At 43.8% G+C, this 19441-nt stretch overlaps 1 protein-coding gene across 2 annotated transcripts; it reads left to right on the forward strand.

The window, feature by feature from the left end:
- Positions 1 to 9397: 9397 nt before the first annotated feature.
- LOC112972251 (purpurin) lies at positions 9398 to 16551 on the forward strand. 2 transcript variants are annotated; one of them, XM_026078561.1, is made up of 6 exons: positions 9398 to 9455; positions 10377 to 10494; positions 12021 to 12157; positions 13658 to 13770; positions 15034 to 15246; positions 16313 to 16551. In XM_026078561.1, the coding sequence occupies exons 2-6, from the start codon at positions 10378 to 10380 to the stop codon at positions 16321 to 16323; spliced, it is 591 nt and encodes a 196-aa protein (XP_025934346.1). In that variant the 5' UTR covers positions 9398 to 9455; position 10377; the 3' UTR covers positions 16324 to 16551. The 2 variants fall into 2 exon arrangements, with proteins under 2 accessions (XP_025934346.1, XP_025934336.1); XM_026078551.1 differs by lacking the exon at positions 16313 to 16551 and having other exon boundaries at positions 15034 to 15260.
- Positions 16552 to 19441: the final 2890 nt, after the last annotated feature.

A 19441-nucleotide genomic window follows, 5' to 3' on the forward strand; every position in this document is an offset into this window, starting at 1 on the left:
TAAGCAAACAATGGAGGATTTTGGAGGAAGATGAGGCTGGTATTTTAGGAAACTTGCACGAGGCTCTCATACAGCATCATAATATCTGAGCACGTGTGACTGCATACATTTGTTTTTAATAGCTTTAAAACCGAACCGCAGAGTCAGCATAGGACCTGTGCCTTATTGGCTGTGGGTGGATATTCTTCTTTAAGAACTGTTTCAGATGGAAACCCCAAACGCTTAAGCTGTTATGAATGCTTAGCTGGTAGCTAGGAAAATGAGCTGGTGCATCTTGGAATAAACTTCATCCTCATCTAATAGCTTGTATCACGGTCTCTCCCCACTCCTAGGGCTGGCACTGCTAAAAGCTCCAATTCTGAAGCAAAACTACTCAGCATGATGCAAAACACACTGCCCCGAGGGAAGCAGTACTGTTAGGTCCTCTTATGGGGCTGTGCCCAAAGCAGATGCTGAAGGTACTACTAATAAATCAGAAAAGGTGATGGCAAAAGTTGGGGCTGTTGGGTCTGCAGATGCTTTTGCCCCTCCTCCACGGGAACAAAGCTTTCCTCCAAATCAAGAGGCTGAGGGGGGACTGCAAGTGACTAATTTGATTAGACATTATCCTCAGAGGATGTCATATTGACAGCTACGCTCAAACCTTTCTGGCTTACTCATCTGTGGGCATAACGAGATTGCAGTTTATCTGATTTATCAAGTAATATTCTCATGCCACCTGCTTGTGTCCAAAAATAAACCTCCTGCCTCAAGCCCCCGGAGCCCAGTGAGGATTGCACCCATGTGTCTCCCTTTCCTCTGTCAGGATCTCCTCATTCACCTGGAGCCTGGCTGCTTCTCCCAGGCACCCACTGATTTTCTCATCAGCCAAAAAGCTAGCATTTGAAAGTTTAGGTCTCTTTTTCAGAAGGAAATGTCTCTTTCCCCTCCATTTCTTGCCTGGGGCCTTTAGATGGCACTACAGCACAGACCCACGGGCTTCCGTGTGCATCTCCCAACAGGGACATTGGGATGGGGATGGTGGGACAGGAATGGAGGGACGGGTTGACAGCACCTCCCAGAGCTCCTGCACAGGCAGGGGCAGCGGCACTGGCTGGACCTCATGGGCTGGGGAGCAGCATGGGGCCTGGTGGTGGCAAGGGAGCTGCGGGTCAGCTGGGGACACCAGCTTTCCTCGCACGGGGAGAGCCCAGCTGAGATCTTCCAGCTCGATCTCCCGGGATCTGCTCCGGCTTGGGGCTGAGCATGCCTGCAGCCTGAGCCAGATTACCTGTTTTAGCTTAGTCTGGCTGTTTTGCGTAAATACAGCAGCAGAGGTATGAGAGTGTGGCTTAGTGACCAGTCCTGGGCCAACAGAATGTACAGCTTGAGTGTTAGCTGTTCATGCTTAAAGCCTTGTTTCCTTATGTAGGTAATATCCAAAGTGTTGCAGGATTGTTAAAGATAATATACTGAAATATAATATCCCATCCACCACAATGGACACATGAGAGTATGTTGCTGGCAATTCAATTGCAAGGTTGAGCAATGTGTTTTCGAGTCAAAATAAGTACCTGGATGCCCTTGGAGAATTTTGTTTACTTTTGGGGCAGAAAATGACTCCATCTTGTCATGCCCTTCCAAAACTAGGCCATAACAATTGATAATCCTTTGGGAGAAATATTTTAAAACTAATACCCGAATTTAAATATTGCATTGGTAAATTGCAGGGAACAGTCAGAGACTTGAATATGAACTCTTCTCCAAGAAGAAGATGGTGCTATGTACATACATGCAAATRCAGAGTTTTATTTCAGATCAGTAGTGTTCAGAGTAAGCAACAATCAAGAATTATGCTTTTGATTTTAGGGTAGCTTGCCAAAATGCTTTGAAGCTCTACAAATTGATGAGCCAGGGAAAGCACCTCTTCAGGTTAATGTGAGACTACTTTCAGCTAACGGTTTTATTTTACTTCTGTAAAAACTCCCTTTAAATGCAGAATCTTGCAAAGCTTTGAAATAAGTGCTGATATTTACTTTTTTTGCTTTAGTAACTGTCTAGTTTTAAGAGGACTGTTATGCTGGAGGAGTTTCATTCACAGGAGAATGACACTGTAAGTAGTTGACCCCTCCACTGCCCTGTGCTCCAGGGAAGTCCTGAGTGTCCAGGAAGGTGCAGCCCTTCSCTTATGCTCTTGCATGTAGGTCCACTTGGGATTTGGCAACTCGGTCTGGTGTTTTCAGAGAGACACCTTTGAGAAAAGGTATCTTTATTGTGCTGGAAGACTGGAAGGGTGCCCGAGCCTTGAGCATGCCTGTCAAATCTGCCATGGTGACATGTTTTCCTGTCTTCATCCTCTTTGCATCCATTGTAAGCGTGCAATTTCTCTCCCTCTTAGTTTTATGGGGAGATGGTTCAGTTTCAAAAATGGTTATAATGCAGTGGCAATGGCAATTTCTGCAGTAAGACTGCATGAGTTTATTGATGTTTCAGTTGACTAATTATATCCAAAACTTTTAGCACAAACCACAGAAGCTTGAGTGAGAAGTTTACTTAGTTGATCAAATGATCTGTGAAGCTGAAGAACAAAGAAAGATCACCAAACTCTCCCCAAACTCTATCACATACATTTCTTGTGCAAGGAAAATGCAAGGGTAAATATATATGCAGCTTTAATATGGGAACATTAGTATTGYGATATAGGTAGTCAGATCTATCCAAAGTGGTGCTGTTCATGCAGTGCCCATAAGGAAAAGAAGAGTAGAGAAGGAGCTGTAAGAATAACTCAAGGTTTGCAGATATCTACAGAACAAGGGGCCAGAGTACCAGACAAGCAAAGAGATTTGTGGTAAACCTGGCCACAAAAAAAAAAAAAAAAAAGGATAAGATTCCTTAGCAGAGAAGAAATGGAGAAAAGGAACTGACCCCAAGTTCAAAAATACAGAAAGAACAGAAGAGATGATGAAGTAAGGGGGAAGAAGAGTTTGGTGTAGTGATGGTATTTTTAACTGGCACTGGTAACTAACTCTTTGCAGCAATATTGCAATTTTCAATGTTTCCAGTTTGTTGCCCAGTCTAAAGTGGACGTAAACTTGGTCTTCGGGCCAAAGGTATTCCAGATACAAGTTTGCAGAGTTGATACCCTGAAAGTTGACTGGAACTTCTAGGCCCCTCTGTAACACAAATGAATTTTCTACCTAAATGCCCCCAGCTGAAGAAAAGCATCTTGTGGTGAAAATGCTGAAGTTTCCTAGCTATGCTTCAGGCCTTACAGCTTCAAAGAAAATCAGCTGTTTAAAGTTTAAAGCAAAAAATGTTCTTTGTGAAAAAAATAATAACTAGATCATCTCTGACAGCTTAAACAGAAAAAAAMCCCACAATTATTTTATCTTTTCAAAAGCAATGTAATGTAAGACATCCTTTTCTCCAACAGAGAAAGCACAGATAGCAAACCCGAAATACAGTTGTACAGGAAAGCCCTTGGCTTATTCCCTAGCTCTGTGACTCACTAATCAGCCTCCCACTCACAGTTGCTCTCTCCTTGGAGCTCAGGGATGCTCTGACCTAAACCTTCCCCCCCTTAGTCTGTTTCTGCCTTCTGTCGCAGATTGAAACTGCGTCTTCTAATGCTCGCTAAGGCCAGGTACCTGGCTAATGGCCTTTGGCTGCATGCACATACAGATCTATAATTTCCTCTGGCTTTGGCAATTTGTGTTTCTGATTTTAGCTTTTAAATCCACCTCCAGGGCTGGCATGTACATCCTGGCTTATCCAGAACTGCTCAAGCTCCTTGCTAACAGTATTATTTTTGTAAAGCACCTTGAGAGGACTGCCAGGTAAGAAACAGTAACTATCCTGTTGGGATAATCTGGAGGCAGCACTTACTGTCTGCATGTATGATGGAAGACATGTTCTAGTGTTACCTCATGCTTTATAATAACTTAGAGCCTACAGATTTATTCCTGCATTTTTGCTGTTAAGCTTCTTTTGTTTCAGGAACAGAAAAGGAACTAGATCTAAAACTTTACATACAACCCTCAGGAATATTTTCATACCCTCTATGCCACTCGAATGTAGGAGGCATCATGGAAATAGTGCTGGGGATTAAATAAACTCTGATCTGTTACCTCACTGTGAAATGTGGTGGGGTACTCTCTGCCTCAAGTAAGCAACACTTTTCCTCCTGTTGCCCCCCAAGAAAAGGAGTAGAATCAGGACATTAAAATATCCTAAGACTGTCTTCAGTTGTAAAGATTTGAAGCCCAAACAGCTTATTTCCCCTCATGTTTGCAGATGTCACCCTTCTTAACCAAAAACATCGGCACTCCACACTTCCTGCACTGAACAGGTGATCTTTGCACTCCCAGAGCTGGAGGGTTGATACATAAATGCAATATTATATGTTTAAACAAATGTCCCAAGATTTACAATTAAAATGAATAAACCTGTCAACAGCTGAAATGGCCTAATACAGTAAGTACCAGACATCAGTAAGTAAGTCCCAGACACATAATAGTAAATAATATCTCTTGTAGTTAATACTAGAAAAAGAAGCTTAAAATATTCTCCTCTTCATTCAATGGTCAAAAAAAGTCTRTATTTCAACAAGTTTCCTTAGTCTGGGATAGCCTCTTGGTGCAGAATAGCAAGAGGCCAATAGGAAAGCTGCCAAAACTCGGAGAGTGAAATGCAGCAGCTTGTTCAAGCTACAACCATCTTCCACACAGCTGTGCAGAAGTCAGGTGGTGGTATAAAAGCGGACCTGCCCCTTTGGCCAGCAGATCCCTATACATTAAAATCACACTTCGGTATAGATTTTAGCCTGCTCTGCAGTCATTCTGTGCTGCCAAGGCAGCAGGATGCTGACGTGCTTGGGACTGAGGCTGTAACTTAGTTTTGCTACTGACAATAGCCCTGAGAAAACTGCAGTCGAGAGCCTGCTCTTAAAGCATGAGAACAAGTGAAGTGGGAGAAATCCTGGTGTTTTCTATTGATCTGCAAGCAGAGACAGTTTCACAGGCCTGTTGCAGCAAGACTGTGATTAGAGGGAAGAAAAAAAATAATGATCACAATAAATAGAGTAAAAACTTATGTGTAACTTCTGAAATGCATGCATTAGGTCTCATCTGCCTGCTGGGCAGGGAGCCTGAGAGAAAGGGCCAGTCTGTGACCACAGAAGTTAACTACAGGCAAAAAATAAATGTCTCTGTACCGTCAGGTATAAATCCATGTAAGCATGTTAAATCCCAGGGAGATGAATGTTCTGTTACCATATGTAACAGGCAAGAAATATTCAGAGCTTTGCCCACTTAGAGCAAAAAAACATCATCTGAGGCTTAGGTATGTAAAACACAATTTGTCTGAGCACACTCATTTTCTAGTTGTGGCACAGAGGACATTGTGTACTGATGAGCTGGCCACTGGAGTGGGTCTTTGCTGTAACCTYGTCTAGTTTTGCAATGAAAGCTGTAACTTTGCTTGAGGCAGGTGGTGTGGGAAGAAGAGAGGCAGGGCCGAAAGCCCATCCTGAGGACCACACAGCCCAGGGACAGTGGGCGAGCGGTTCACCTCTGCTGGCACTAATGGAAGTCGTGGTGTAGATGGGGCCGTTCCCAGCCGGCAAGGCCACCCCTCGCTGGCTGAGGAACTGCGGCTGTTTGACACCTCCACACTTTGGACCACTTCTTGCTTCTGTGTGTGAACGCAGGGACATGCCTGTCTGYGCCTCTGTGCTGCGTCATGTGCACAGGCGAGCATGAGCCCCTGGTCTTTAAACTGCCAGGCAATGCATTTAGAAAGAATGTCACTATCATGCTTTAGAAAGGAAAGGTGAACTTCAGGTTATGTAATTTAAAGCTCTGAGGTATTTAATTGGCACTTTAAAAGTCATAGTGCAGTGATTTATGCTTTTTTATCTATTGATGTAACACACCCAAGGACCTTAACCTTTGAGTCACTTAGGAACAAACTTCAAATGATTTCCTCTTCATCTGTTTTGTGTCACTTTCTCCATTTGGGAAAGATCAGCAGTTTTGAGTCGAAGTCACAGAAACTGAGAACCCCTTAGCTGACGGCCTTCACGTGGTCTGTCACCATAGAAAAGCCTCATTTGTCCTGCCTCCTGTCTTGCTGAGGGAGTAGAAAAGATTACCAATGTTGTGGTCCTTGGCAGAGATAGGACTAGAGCCTAGTTCTTCCAGACACACATATATGACACTGCAGAAGGAAGCCCTGCATCCTTAAGAATATGAATTAGAGCAAAAGCTAGCACAGGAAATCCTCCCTACTTACTGTACAATAACCACCATGACATTTCTCAAAGGTCACTCAAAATGCACCTACAACGCAGTTGTTCTCCAGCTTGATTGCTAGCTTGACATCAGGGAAGGCAATACCTGATGCAGGAGGCTATTTCAAGATCTCACTATGCCATCAGCTGCTGAGCTAGCACATCTTGCTAAATCTGAGCTAGCAGTGCGATTGCAGTAATTTCCAGAGCAGTTTACCCACTGTTTATTCCAAAAGCACAGGCATAAGGAGGGGTTCTGTTAGGAAGACCAAAACTGCTGTTGCTAGATTCCATAGGATAGGGCAGAAGATATCATTAAATCATCTTGTCTGCATACCTGTTTTAAAACTACTATTAAATCTACCAGTTATTCCCGGGCTCAGTCCAGCAGACTGAACATATATTTTATTTGGTCAGACCACTTCTTTCAGAAAAAAATAAGCAGTCTTGACAGCTAGGCCTGTAACGGGGCCTTGGATGTCCTCTTTGAAAACCAGCTCCTCTGGTGCTCCTTTGTTTCTGTAGGATTCATTTCATGTTACATGAAGTTACATCAACTAATTCAGAAATATGCTTTATCACTTTTCCAGACTCCTCTCTTTTTCCTAAGCCCAGCATGAACTACCATGATTCTGTGAAACTTAAGGTTATCATGATTTTCTTTTCTTCTTGCTCCAAACAGCAAATAATGCAGTGACAGATGTTATGGTAACCAACCAAAATCTTGTGCTGTGATTAGCTATTATTAGCATGTCTATAATCCCCAAGCGATTAAGCATGGCTTCGAGTGTCACCTATGTCTCACAGGGACATAAACTAATCTGTTTTGCTGAAAACAGATGAAGTGTTTTGAAGTGTTTTGAAGCACTTCTATTTTACAGAATACTCCTGTGTTTCATTCTGTCTCAAATCACTGCTTTGTGGTGGAAAACAGCAGTTCTACACTTGGATTCTGTTTCAGGTGAGGGGCCTTTGAAAAATTCGTGGGCATCCAGCCCTCAAAAGCAGTTTAAAAAGTTGTTCTTTATGCCTTTCTTTAAATGGCCAAGCATTTTAAAGAAATTAAGTGGTCCTTCTGTTGATTTTCCTTTACTCCACAATGAAGTAAATGCTGCTGCTGAACAAAAGGAGTGTGTTGCAGGGGAGCTTTTGGCTCYCAAATCACCAGGACTTTTTGATTTAATCCACAGTCTTTTGTTTTTAAGTCTGTGTTCAGCAAGCCTCCCCTCCTCTTTTGTAGTTATGGTGCCGCTTGTGAAGGGTCTGCATGCAAAGCAACCACCAAATGACAGCACGTGCCTGAGGCTTTATGTAACTAGTTCTGCCTAAATTTACAGAGCTGGTTATCGTCACACTCAGTGTGGACAGCTTCAGCCCTGTGCAATCCCTGCAGGACCCTGCTGATCCCTGGGGCACAGCACATATGGTGAGCAGACAGTTGCAGCTGAAGGATCAGTTCGGCAAACAGCCATTTGGCATCTTTCTAGAAAAACAGGCCAGTGGTCCAGGCAAGACAGGGTAGGTTCACATTGCCCATGGCACGCAGCACCCAGCAGCTTGTGGTGGCAGCAGAGCACGTGCTATCTCCCTGCATCTCCAGGTCTTGGCGTCCCTGGATAAATCCAGTCAAAATGCTGAATGAAGAAATGGAGTGTGTCCCAGGGGAGCTTTTGGCTCCAAAATCACCAGAACTTTTTGGTTTAATCCACAGGTCTCCTGTTTTTTAGTCTGTGCTCAACACGCATCTGCCTTTTTACTTATGGTGCTGCGTGTGAAGGGTCTGCATGCAAGCAGCCACCAAAAGACAGTTTCACTCTGCAGTCTTGGCAAAACTGATTACAGTCTGTCCCTCCCTGAGACATGCACATGCATATCAAGGTCTCACGCTAAAACGTCAGGGGAAGCTGCACAGAAGCTACATTCCCCCTGGCAACAAGCACTGTGCTTCCCATATAATGGGCAACTCTAAACAAGTTGCTTGCAAAGCAACAAGGTAGACACCAGGGGTGAGGGGAGGTTGCACTTTTCTATTCAGGAATTCCTGGGCAAGTGACTGCAGGCAATCTCTGCAGCAAGTCCAACACTCCCAGAAGGTTTTAGGTGTACTGTGAATGTCCAGACTGTTGAAGCAGCACTGGGAGGTGGAGGACTCCGTGGGCTTTTCTTTTGGAACTGTAGAGTCATTCCTGGTGCATAAATCCACAACCCTAGGACACCCCGCAGCCCAGTGGGAGAAGTAACTGTCAGTGCTGACAAGTCCAGGATGAGTATCTGAAGTCTTTGACTTCTACCCAGGTGAAGTGGGGGAGAGAAAAATACATGGAGAGACTATAGAGAAGAGAAATTCTCCTCTAGGGAGAGAAGAGGAAGCTGGGAAGATTATTTGAATGGTGGGCACAGGTTGCTGCCAAAAATGTTTTTCTTGTCATTTCTGGCATCCTATTTATTTGTGCTTCATTGTATCCCCATGGAAGTCTTCTATGAAAAATATCTTGGGAAGGAGAGYGCTATAGTGTTTGTGCAACTGGAAATGTCCACAAGACAAGCTGGGAAGAATGTGCATAGAGATGTTTCCAGTGCATAGGTGAACTGGGGACTCCAAGGTTTTGTTGTGGTTCTGAAGGCAAAATTTTTATTTCTGCAGATTTTTTTACTTCAGCAGATAATGCATAGCATCTGTCTACTTTTGCAGGGATCACCTTCATTTGATGATGCAGGTATTGGAAGTGTTCATGATATAGCTACCCCATGCAAGTGGGCAAGTATGAATGCATGCCTATGCAGATGCATACGTATGGGCCATGAGTTTCTGATTAATGCTCTGTGCTTATTCTCTTAACACGTGTAAGGAACAGAAAGACTTCAATGAGACAAAGGTGCGGTACAATCACTTCAGCAGACTTACTAGCTTTCTGGGCTGTTTTTTCCATTATGTAAATGCTGTGTTCGTATTAGTATAGCAGTCAGATCCACCAGTGTGAGGATTACAGTTGGTTTTTACATAATGGATTATCCAAGATTAAGAGTTTTATGCAGGCACACGAGCAAAAATAACCAATTAGTGACTTTGCAGATTCATTATTTAAAGGCAGCTGGAGGACAATTCACAGAAATCTCTCCTGCTGACTGCAGCCCAAGAACTGAAGCAGAATAGCCTCAGGGATCTCCATTGCCTTTACCCCAACAGGTAGGTCTCTCTTGCAGCAAAGGCGAACCAGGTTAGCATCTCTTGCAGCGCAGGAGCCTGCAGCTCGCGCGGCAGCAGCTAGGAGCAGAGTAGCTGCTTGGGTGCCTGGCAGTCTCAGGTTGGCAGCTCAGCTCCAATGTCACTGTCAGGTTTCAAGTATCTGTGTTTTAACTTGTCATCAGAACAGGTATTCAGGGTCAAATACGCTGACAAATGTGTTTGTAGGTGCTCTCTTTTCCCAAAGATGAGGACTAAACACACTGGGATGCAGATGAGTGGGGTTACAGTAGCAGGTGAATACAGCCATCGCCATTTTGTAGCCGCACTGCAGTGGGAGATCAACCCTCCAGAGACTCAGTGTTATCTGTTATGTTTGTAGGGTGGATGGCCTGAGGGAAGAAAATACTAAAATGTAATTTGCCATTAGAGTAGGCAGCTCTAGTGCCTGATTAGGTGATGAAAACTGGCCATAATGAACACAGCTTTGCTGGTTTTAAAGCAGAGTGGATGAGCACCACAGAATAATTAGAAACAACAGACTTTCAACTTACACTGCTTTACCAGAGCTCACCAGAACATTATTTTTTGTCAAAACAAAAAAATCAACAAATTTCAAATTTTATTAATTCTCACCAACTTTATCCAGAGTCTGGCTTGATTTATAATGTAAAAATGGCATGAACTGAAATACTACTAGTGGCAACCAAATCCTCTTGCAAAGTAATTGCCATTGGTACTCAGAGGTACAGAGTTAGCTGGATTCAGGCACCACAGTGACCTCGGTTTCTCAGTGAAGTAGTACTATACTAAGCATGGGATGAAACCAGTTTTTAAAATAAACAGAATGTATCTGTAGGCACAGCACTGGCTATCCACATCTGCTGTGAAATAAGACTCTGCATGTTTGCTTTTGTCTTGCAGAATGAAATACGCACAGTATGTTTTCCTGGCATCGATATTCTCCACTTTTGAATATAGCCTAGCTCAGACCTGCGCAGTGGAGTCTTTCTCTGTGAAAGACAATTTTGATCCAAAAAGGGTAATTATGGTTACTTCATCTGCTAAACACAATATATGTGAAGAAGCTTTACTATATAAAATGTTTTTACGGGTTATAGGCTGCATAAAGGGGTTCATTGCCAAGAAGTTAACTTGGTTCATATGCTGTCTCGCAAACACTGTTTTTGTAGTTTGCTCTTTTTGCTAGTGTTTGACTTGCTGAATACTATGGAAACACTGGCCACAAAAGGCAGGGATGTTATTCTACTAGACATAATCTTCTGTTAGCTCAAGTTCAGTATGGCTTTCAGTTTTGGGCAGTCCCATGAATGAAACACTTCTTTAGATCCCTAAACACAGAGAGAAGGAGAAAACAAGGTACCCCACAGACTTGCATTGACAGCTGACCACTCTTGAGAGTCACAGCAAAATGAGAAATTATCTACCTGGGTATTCTGAATACAGCCTGGCTTTTGGTTCGAAACACAGCGTTTAATTTGCCTGCCTCTGAAGAGGAAATCGGGGCTAACTTTGTGTAGTAAAGGCCCAGGCTGGTGTGCCAGTTCCTGTTTTGACTGGCCACCTGCAAACATCACTTCCAGCCACAAACAGAATTTGTGGGTTGCCAGCACTTCTTCTGAACAAAGTTTGCCTTGCTGGGAAGAAACCCATGTCTGGGGAGAGTTTTAGGAACATCAGTATCTTACTAAATCGGATTTCTGCTCAGCCTCATGTATTTGGGAGCTAATGCACTCTATTTCACTCTTAAGCATGTAACTTCCCAGACAGATTTCATTACCTTAACTGAAGAGTCAAACTGAGCAGAGTTAAGTTCTGCTAAGTTCTGCTTTCCCCATTGCTTTTACCAATAATGGTAACTTTTGAGGGTTTTCATGTCTTGCAGTGACTTGTTTAGATCTTATTTTTGTTTTAGTAGATACTGCTTTTGAATTTTCAGGGTTCCTTTTGTTTAGTTATTTTCTTCTTCTTAATCTCATTTTGTTTCCCCCTGCTGCTAGTCTCCCCAGCACATTCTTTGCTCTTCCTAATGCACATAGTTATCACTTTCTGCTTCTCCAGGTAGACTTGTGACACCATCAGAGATCAACTTTGGCCCCTGACAGGCAAAAGAGTGACTCCAGCCAGTTTGCTAAAGGCTTTGCAGCTGTGATTTGGTGTCCTCATTTCCCATGGAAAAGTTTGGGCCTAAATGGGAACAGACAAGAGCTGACCTGATTTGCAGCAGGCATTTCAGGGTGGGATTGTGGAGACACATTCAGGGCTGAGTTGTTGCTACAGGAAAGGCTAAGTGGTAAAAAGTAAATACGTATAGAAAGGTGGAGGTGCTAGAGTCATTCCTTGTGGTGCCTCATGAGGCACTCATGAGTGCAGAGGCAAGGGTTTACCAAATGGTATGGCAGGACCTGCGTGGTGGCTACCTGTCTAAGTGCAGACCACCTTCTTTGGCCAGGCAGTGACTAGTTGGAGGGGAACTGTTTACAAAAATGCTTCTGTGCCAATCTTGCCATGGTCATTAATACAGATATTAATAATCTTTCATTTTAGTATGCTGGGAAGTGGTATGCCCTGGCCAAGAAGGATCCAGAAGGCCTTTTCCTTCAAGACAATATCTCTGCTGAATACACCGTTGAGGAGGATGGCACAATGACAGCATCTTCCAAAGGCCGAGTGAAGCTTTTTGGGTAAGTGTGTGCCTGACTGTCAGCTCTAGGTGGTGACATGAGGTACTGGAGGGGGGATCTATCCTGAGTGCACAACTTGCCTCTATCACAAAAGGAAGCTCAGTCAAGCTAATACATTGCAAGCCAAAGGTTAAACCCATTTGAGTGCTGGGTGAGTTCTCAGTCTGCCTCTGGTCTAGGCCCATCACAAAACTACTGTACAACTGCCAGTTCAATTATAAAGTCTAATCTTTAATGATAGAGTAGTAAAATAAATAAATTGCAGCGAAGAGAGAGAAGCTAGTGTAGCCTGCAGGTCCATGAGTAGCACAACAGGTTAGATTTCTTTGAAAGGAAGGAAATGAGTGTAAATGAGCATTACTTTGGCAGATCTTTCAACATAGTGTTGGACAGACTTCTCAGGAAAATACTCAGTTAGCTCTTGGACATCACTGTGATGCCTGAATAGACAGATGGAAGGAAGCTTAAGAGTTTTTCTTGTCAGTAATGGTTACYATAAGGGATTACAACATGTGAAGGGATTAAATAGATTTTTGGGTATACAAAAGAAAAACTGGAGCTTCCAGCAGGCTAACACCAGTTCTGTTTTGTGTTAACTGCCCAAAACTGCCCTATGGCACAAACAAAAGAGCAGAGCAGGTGGCTGTGAACCTTAAGCTTAACAGCACAGCACTGTAGGATATTTTGAGACAGGGCTAAATGAAGCTTTGCAGATATTCCATGCAGTGTGAGTGGGAAGACTCCTAAATGGCCTCTTCAGGAACCAGGTGGGATCTCAAGGTTGCTGTAAATTTACTTCTGTAAAGGCAGGGTCAAAAGGAAGCTCATCCTTTGTTAGAAAGGGAATGAAGACCCTAACGCTGGTGCACAAAACCAGGCAACTCGCCACGTCCAGGCACTTATAATGCAATAAGACATAGGTGGTATTCAAACCAAATCAGATGGAGGGACATTAAGGGAAATGGATAAAGAAGATGGGCTGTTCAGGCGATTACAAGGCTCTCTTGTGGTCTGTGCGAAGGCCTTTCGTCAGTTTGGAGAATGGAGTGGCTGTAATTATTTCCTTGTATGTAAAAGGCATCTCTTATGCCAATCCCCAACCTCTGCCTGGGGATACAGCAAATTTTCCCTATCTGAGCACAAACACAGGCCAGTTCACTCTGCAGACTTCTGGCAAGGAGGCAAGAAACATTCACTGTTTTGCAAAGCAGTTGTCTAGTTGTACCCAAGCAAGTGCTAAAAAGCTTGCTGAGCTGGAGGAGGGTCAGAGCAGTGCCCCAACCACAGGGTGCATTGGTTACCGTGCAMTGTCTTTGATGGGATATCACAGACTTACTTTCCTTGATGACGAAGAGTAAGGCTGTATTAAGAAAGGCTGTGCCCATGCCTGAAGCAATTGCACTGCACCCTAGCCTGGTGCTTCCTTGAGTCCTGCATGAGGCTGTTGTGGGGCACTCACTCAGCAGGGTTTTACCTTCAGCCCCACGGATCTCGTTACAGGTTCTGGGTGATCTGTGCTGACATGGCTGCTCAGTACACAGTACCTGACCCAACCACTCCAGCAAAAATGTACATGACCTACCAGGGCCTGGCCAGCTACCTGTCCAGTGGTGGTGAGTGAATTTCTTCAACCCCACCTTATATCCCCCAAAATGCTGGCAGCTTATAGCTGCCCAGATTTGTGTATTTCAGTATATGAGCAGGAAAAACAGCTGAGCTCAGATTGCTCTAAATGGAGACAAAGCATCCTTGGAGGTGGATGCTTTTTCCAAGCAGTGCTTTTTATCTCTGCACAGGGGCAGGATCCAGAGCCTTCCCAGGGACCTCACCTATCCACTGGTTTAATTAACAGGGAAGATGCAGCTTACAGAGAATGGGCAGTGCAAATAAATTTTATATAGCTGATTACAGCTGCCCAATACTTTCTGGGCTCCAGGGTGCGCATTATAAAGGTGCTCCAGGTCAGGCCCATCCTTGTACACCTCATAGCTAATGGGACAAGACATGTGGACCCAAATCTGCACCCTAACAGCAAGGCACAGACCCTATCAGACAGATACAGCTGGAGTCAACAAYGCTGAGCTGTTAACTGAAGTCTCCCTTACAGAAACTCCTTGAGTTTAATCTCGCCAATACACCCTACATACCCCATATTTCCAGCCTGAGTCTCCCATAGCTATGGGACACTACTTTGGAAAGTGGGCATGATTTGGCTCGCTAATGAGTAACAAAGAAATACATACATTCAGAACTGGCAGATAAGCCACACCATAATATACTTTGTTGATCAAGAAGGCTGGAAAACAGGAGCCATGTTTTACTGAGGCTTTTTGCACAGGAAATGTGATCTGTCTGGCCTTTAGCCCCCCACCCCCCCCACCTCCCTGCCCCCACACATACCTGGGCAAGAAATATAGAGAGATTTTTTTGCATCAAAACATAATCCTGTGAACACTAGCAGACTAAGAAACTGCAGGGGAAAATGCACTAACCTCAAATCCTGTCTGAGCAAGGATTTGTCTTGTTGAGAGGTACCACTGGAGCTTGCCTGTGCCCTCAGCTGCAGGGTGGAGATCAGGCAGTGATGGGATGATGCTCAGCCGGATCAGAGACACTCAGCACTGCCTTTTTCTCAGCATAACTGACATGTACTGCAATGACATGATGGGGAGCAAGGTGAATTCAGGACACACCTTGTTTGTCCCAATTCTTCATCTCACAGTGTGGATATAAGCTAAATGTGGGATATGACTTTACATCCTTTGGGAAGCCATCCCTGCCACATGTTGCAGTAAAGCCTCTCTCACCTGGATGAGCATGTCCACCTTTGATCTGTTTTGTCCATCATGACAAACACATACATTCTGATGTTTCAGGGGACAACTACTGGGTGATTGATACCGACTATGATAACTATGCCATTACCTATGCCTGCCGCAGCCTGAAAGAAGATGGGTCCTGTGATGATGGCTATTCCCTGATCTTCTCACGCAACCCTCGTGGCCTCCCCCCAGCCATTCAGCGCATTGTGCGTCAGAAGCAGGAAGAAATCTGCATGTCTGGCCAGTTCCAGCCCGTGCTTCAGTCAGGTACTTTGAGTTAATTAACAAACTCACATGGCTGCACTGGCAGCTTGTAAAGTAGGTGATTGCACTTGTTCTAAATGAGGTAAAACCGTAGCAAACTGAGTTGCATTCTTTCAACAATGGATTTTTAAAGTCACATCTGCTAAGAAAGTGGCTGCAAAAGCAAAGTCCATGGAAAGGAGGGATAGCCCATTAAAGTATGGTTCTGTAGCCTTAATCTTCCCCTTATAGCAATGTGTGTGCTGAACCTGGTACACTACAGAAGGAAGATCAGGTCTTCTCTTTCCTAAAAGATACACACACACAAGGGCTTGGACAGGTGTAACAATGTATTGTTTCCGAACTTGGAAATACATGGCTTGGACACCTGCATAACAGCAACTTACCTTAGGTCCACGCACTGTGTCCTATAGGAAAGGCTCCTTCCAGGAGGGAACACCCTCACTTTCCTTAGCTGCTGGCATGATTTGTGTCCTGGGCTTTCTGAACAACAGAGGTGAGGGGCTTTGAGCAGCAGTCATGGCTCTGTCTGCTGACAGTGGGAGTGAGCTGTTGCTCCGCATATAGGTAAATAGAGCAACACATTATTGCAAGTCTAACAGCTGTTTTGAGAAGCCTTTTTTCTGGAGCCATGGAAGCTCATCTTCCAGCTCACCTGCTGCCCCTGTGGTGGGCAGATAAGATAGTGTTATGCTGGAGGGAAGAACTCCACTTCTTGTCAGCAGTTTAGCTCCCACACCCTTCACATGGACATTGCTTTCCCCGGAGAGAGACCCTTAACCAAACCAGGTCTGAGGACCTAGACTGGGGGATTGCCTCAGTAGTACTATGCTATGCCCAGCTGGACAGGACTCATGGGTCTTTGGGACTGGTGAAGGCTGCCCAAATGCTATGCCAACAGTCAAAGATAGTGCAAACATATTTTTGCCCCCCTCACCTAATCCTGTACTGTGATTCAGAAGTACTCTGGGAAAGCTGTAGCTACACTTTCACTGAAAACTAAAAATGTTGTTAAAGCACTTCACAAATTTACTTGCATGGACTAAAGTTTGCTTTTCTTTCTTTCCAGGGGCCTGCTAAAAATATACTGATTCTATCCTTAAGCACAGAAACCAGACCTCTTCGTCTTGAAGTTGTCATTCAGCTAATTAAAAAAAGAAAATCATAGTTTGGTCTAGTGTGTTTTTCCTGAAAAACACATGAAAAATGTTTGTTTTTTGTAAATTGTGTGCAATACAGTATTGATATTTGAATTTTCAAGGGAATACCTAACACAGCATTTGTCAATAAATGTTTTTTAAAAAAACCTCTGTCATTGCTTTTTGTTACACACTGTTGGGGAGCAGAGAGAGTGGGGCTGTTCTCCATGGGAAGGAAAGCCAGGAGCTGAGGGCAGTCCCCGTGCAGCTGGGCAGTGTCCCCCCAACCAGGGCAGTGTAGTACCAAGCAGGGAACACAGGGCAGGGGTGGTGACAGGGACAGGTCCCACCAACAGCACCATGATCAGCAGGCAAATGCATGGTGACGAGACAGGTCCAGGGTCCACCCAGGGATTCCAGGCAGTGAATGAGGGCAGCAGGGCACAGGGCTGGGCCCAGGCACACTTACAACATGGCCCCTCTCTTACCAACATGTCTGTTTAAATTCTGAAGCTATAAAATCTTCTTGAACAACAGCTCTGAGATGAGGTTGCTAATGTGATCCTTGTGCCTGTATATAAAATAAATATCATTATTTCTGGTACATCTGAATGCTCAAATGTCTGCAGATTATTTCTAATAATACCCTGAATCAAGAATGCAGCAAAGCAACTGTTCCTGTAAATAACATCTGGCTGTTTCTTTAATCGAGCTGTCACTTGCATTTTGTATGGCATATGTGGTAATTTACTCCCCATTACTTCATGATCCAGCCTCAGTGTCTGAGARAGACACAGCTGAAAGATTTTTTGGCCAAGAAGCTCAGAGATATGAGGAACCAAAAGCACAATATCTAGACAGTTCCTTGTAGGAAAAGTGGAACCTGCATCAGTATTTCTCAGATATATATTTTCCATTACTCGAGACAATCAATCACATTCACTTTGACTGTTTCCAATGAATAAAACTACCAGTCCAGAATGCCCCCAACAACATCCTGAACCCTGCAATTTGTCAGCAAACCAAATTTTCCAGGCCATAATTACTGAAGAAACACTGAAAACCAAGTTGGATAGCCCCTGCCTTTGGGCAGTATATTATGGTATTTATAGGGTATATAGCACAAGGCTGATATCGAGTGAAGAGCTTCAGAACACTACACCATAAAACAGCTTCTGAAAAATGCTTGCACAATCTATTGTACACTGCCAATAATTATCTATCGCATCTGTTGGAAGGAACATATAAATACTGGCTAAAGACTCTCCTCCAAGGCCAGAGACAATATTCCAGGGAAGCATGGAGTTCTCTCAAGCTTGCTTTTCCCAAGATTTCCAGCTGGGATTCCTAAGCCTCTCAGCCAGCAGAGACTAATAGCAAAAAGTGTTTTTTTGCTCTACTGGTCTAGGAAAGGTACCTGGAAGGGAAGTGAGATGGTGAAATACCATCTAAAGCTGAAGATAGAAATGGAAGAGCAGCAGGCAATACAAAAGAAAAAACATATAGATGGAGACTATCAAATGTTGAAAAAATATTAGCCTTTTGTTCTGGACTAAGTGCAAGGTCGATGCATTGATTGAATGTTCACCAATTGCCCCCCTCTCCCATGAGGAAGTATTAGGGTGGAGTTCGGTGAACTTAGGACTTGTATCACAATTAATAGACAACATTAACCCCTAGCTGAGGGAGCCTAGCCTTTGGTCAAGACATACAGACCAATACTACAAGTTCTAAAGCAGTGGGATTTTTAAATGCCTGCAGTTATAGTACCTGTATGATCAGAGCAGCTGGGAGTTCCAGCAAGCAGGAACTAGATGCTAACGTCCTTATTGTGCTTGGTATAGTCTGCTCAGAAGAGCTAAGCACTGAAATCCCTTCTCTGCCACACAGTGTTGAGCCTCCAGGGATATAGGAGGATAGCAGTGATTCTGGGAGAACATGCTGCTCAGTTGTACATAACCCACGAGCCTGGCTTGTCCTTGGAGGAACTGGGAGGATACGTTCCCATCAGGATAGCAATCAGGCCCTTATCATATGATCTGGTTAGTTAATGAATGGATGGGACCACACTAATTAGCTCATTTCTGTTTTTCTTCACAGACTACAGAGACCAGGTAGGGTGGGCAGGCAGGTAGGGGGGCGTTCTGCTTTGATTTACAGTTGTCTCATCCCATTGAGTTAGACATATAGAAGGATATGTCTAGAGGCAGACACACTTCTGCCTGGCCTTGGAGCTGGCTGGATGTGTTACAAACAACACTTTGCTGTCTTACCTTTAATGAACAAGGCTGTTATTCTTGATTTTAAGTGTGTACATAGGTCCTTGTTCTGCACAAACTTTCCACTAACAAGAGAAAAGAAAAAGCTGTTTACAAATGAAAAGGACTGTTGTTTTGTCCTCAGAAGGTCCTTTGGTACTGACAGAGTAGCTATGACTGTGCAACAGCAGGAGGAACCCTGCAAGGATTTTGACCTTCACACATCAGTGAACCTCCTACCACAAGGACACTGCAAGTCCTGAGATCTGATGCTACAGTACCATGTTGTGTTAGACCAGCTTCCCCCTTGGGCTCAAACAAGAGCGCCTAGGACTGTGGTAACTGAGCACAAGGCTATATATGCATTTAAGTTTCTACTTTAACCTTCAAATTTCTTATAGTCACACTCTCTACATGCTTCATGTCTACATAATATTGGAACTTGATGCAAGTTCCATAAATCAGGGTGTCTTCTACACCTTGAGAATAGACTTTACTTCACATGATTAATTGTCAATCTGAGTTTTGAGTTGTTTCCAGAACACAATGATCAAGCACTGTTTTTAACTGGAGTCATGGGAAAGATTAAAAACTGATTTTTTTGTGTAGCAAAAAAGATGGTAACAAATGCAACACATACATACACTGTTAAATTATATAAAATATCCCTTTGAAAGTTTTTTCCCTGTATAGATCTTAATAATCAGCTGCAAAACTGTTAAATAACCTTAGAAGCTTTTGCTTAAAGGGCAGCCAAACAATCTCCTCTTGCAGTTAGATTTCCTTCTTTGTATTGTTTGC

This window comes from Apteryx rowi, unplaced genomic scaffold (assembly GCF_003343035.1).
Source record: "Apteryx rowi isolate R43461 unplaced genomic scaffold, aptRow1 scaffold_113, whole genome shotgun sequence".
NCBI lineage: Eukaryota > Metazoa > Chordata > Aves > Apterygiformes > Apterygidae > Apteryx > Apteryx rowi.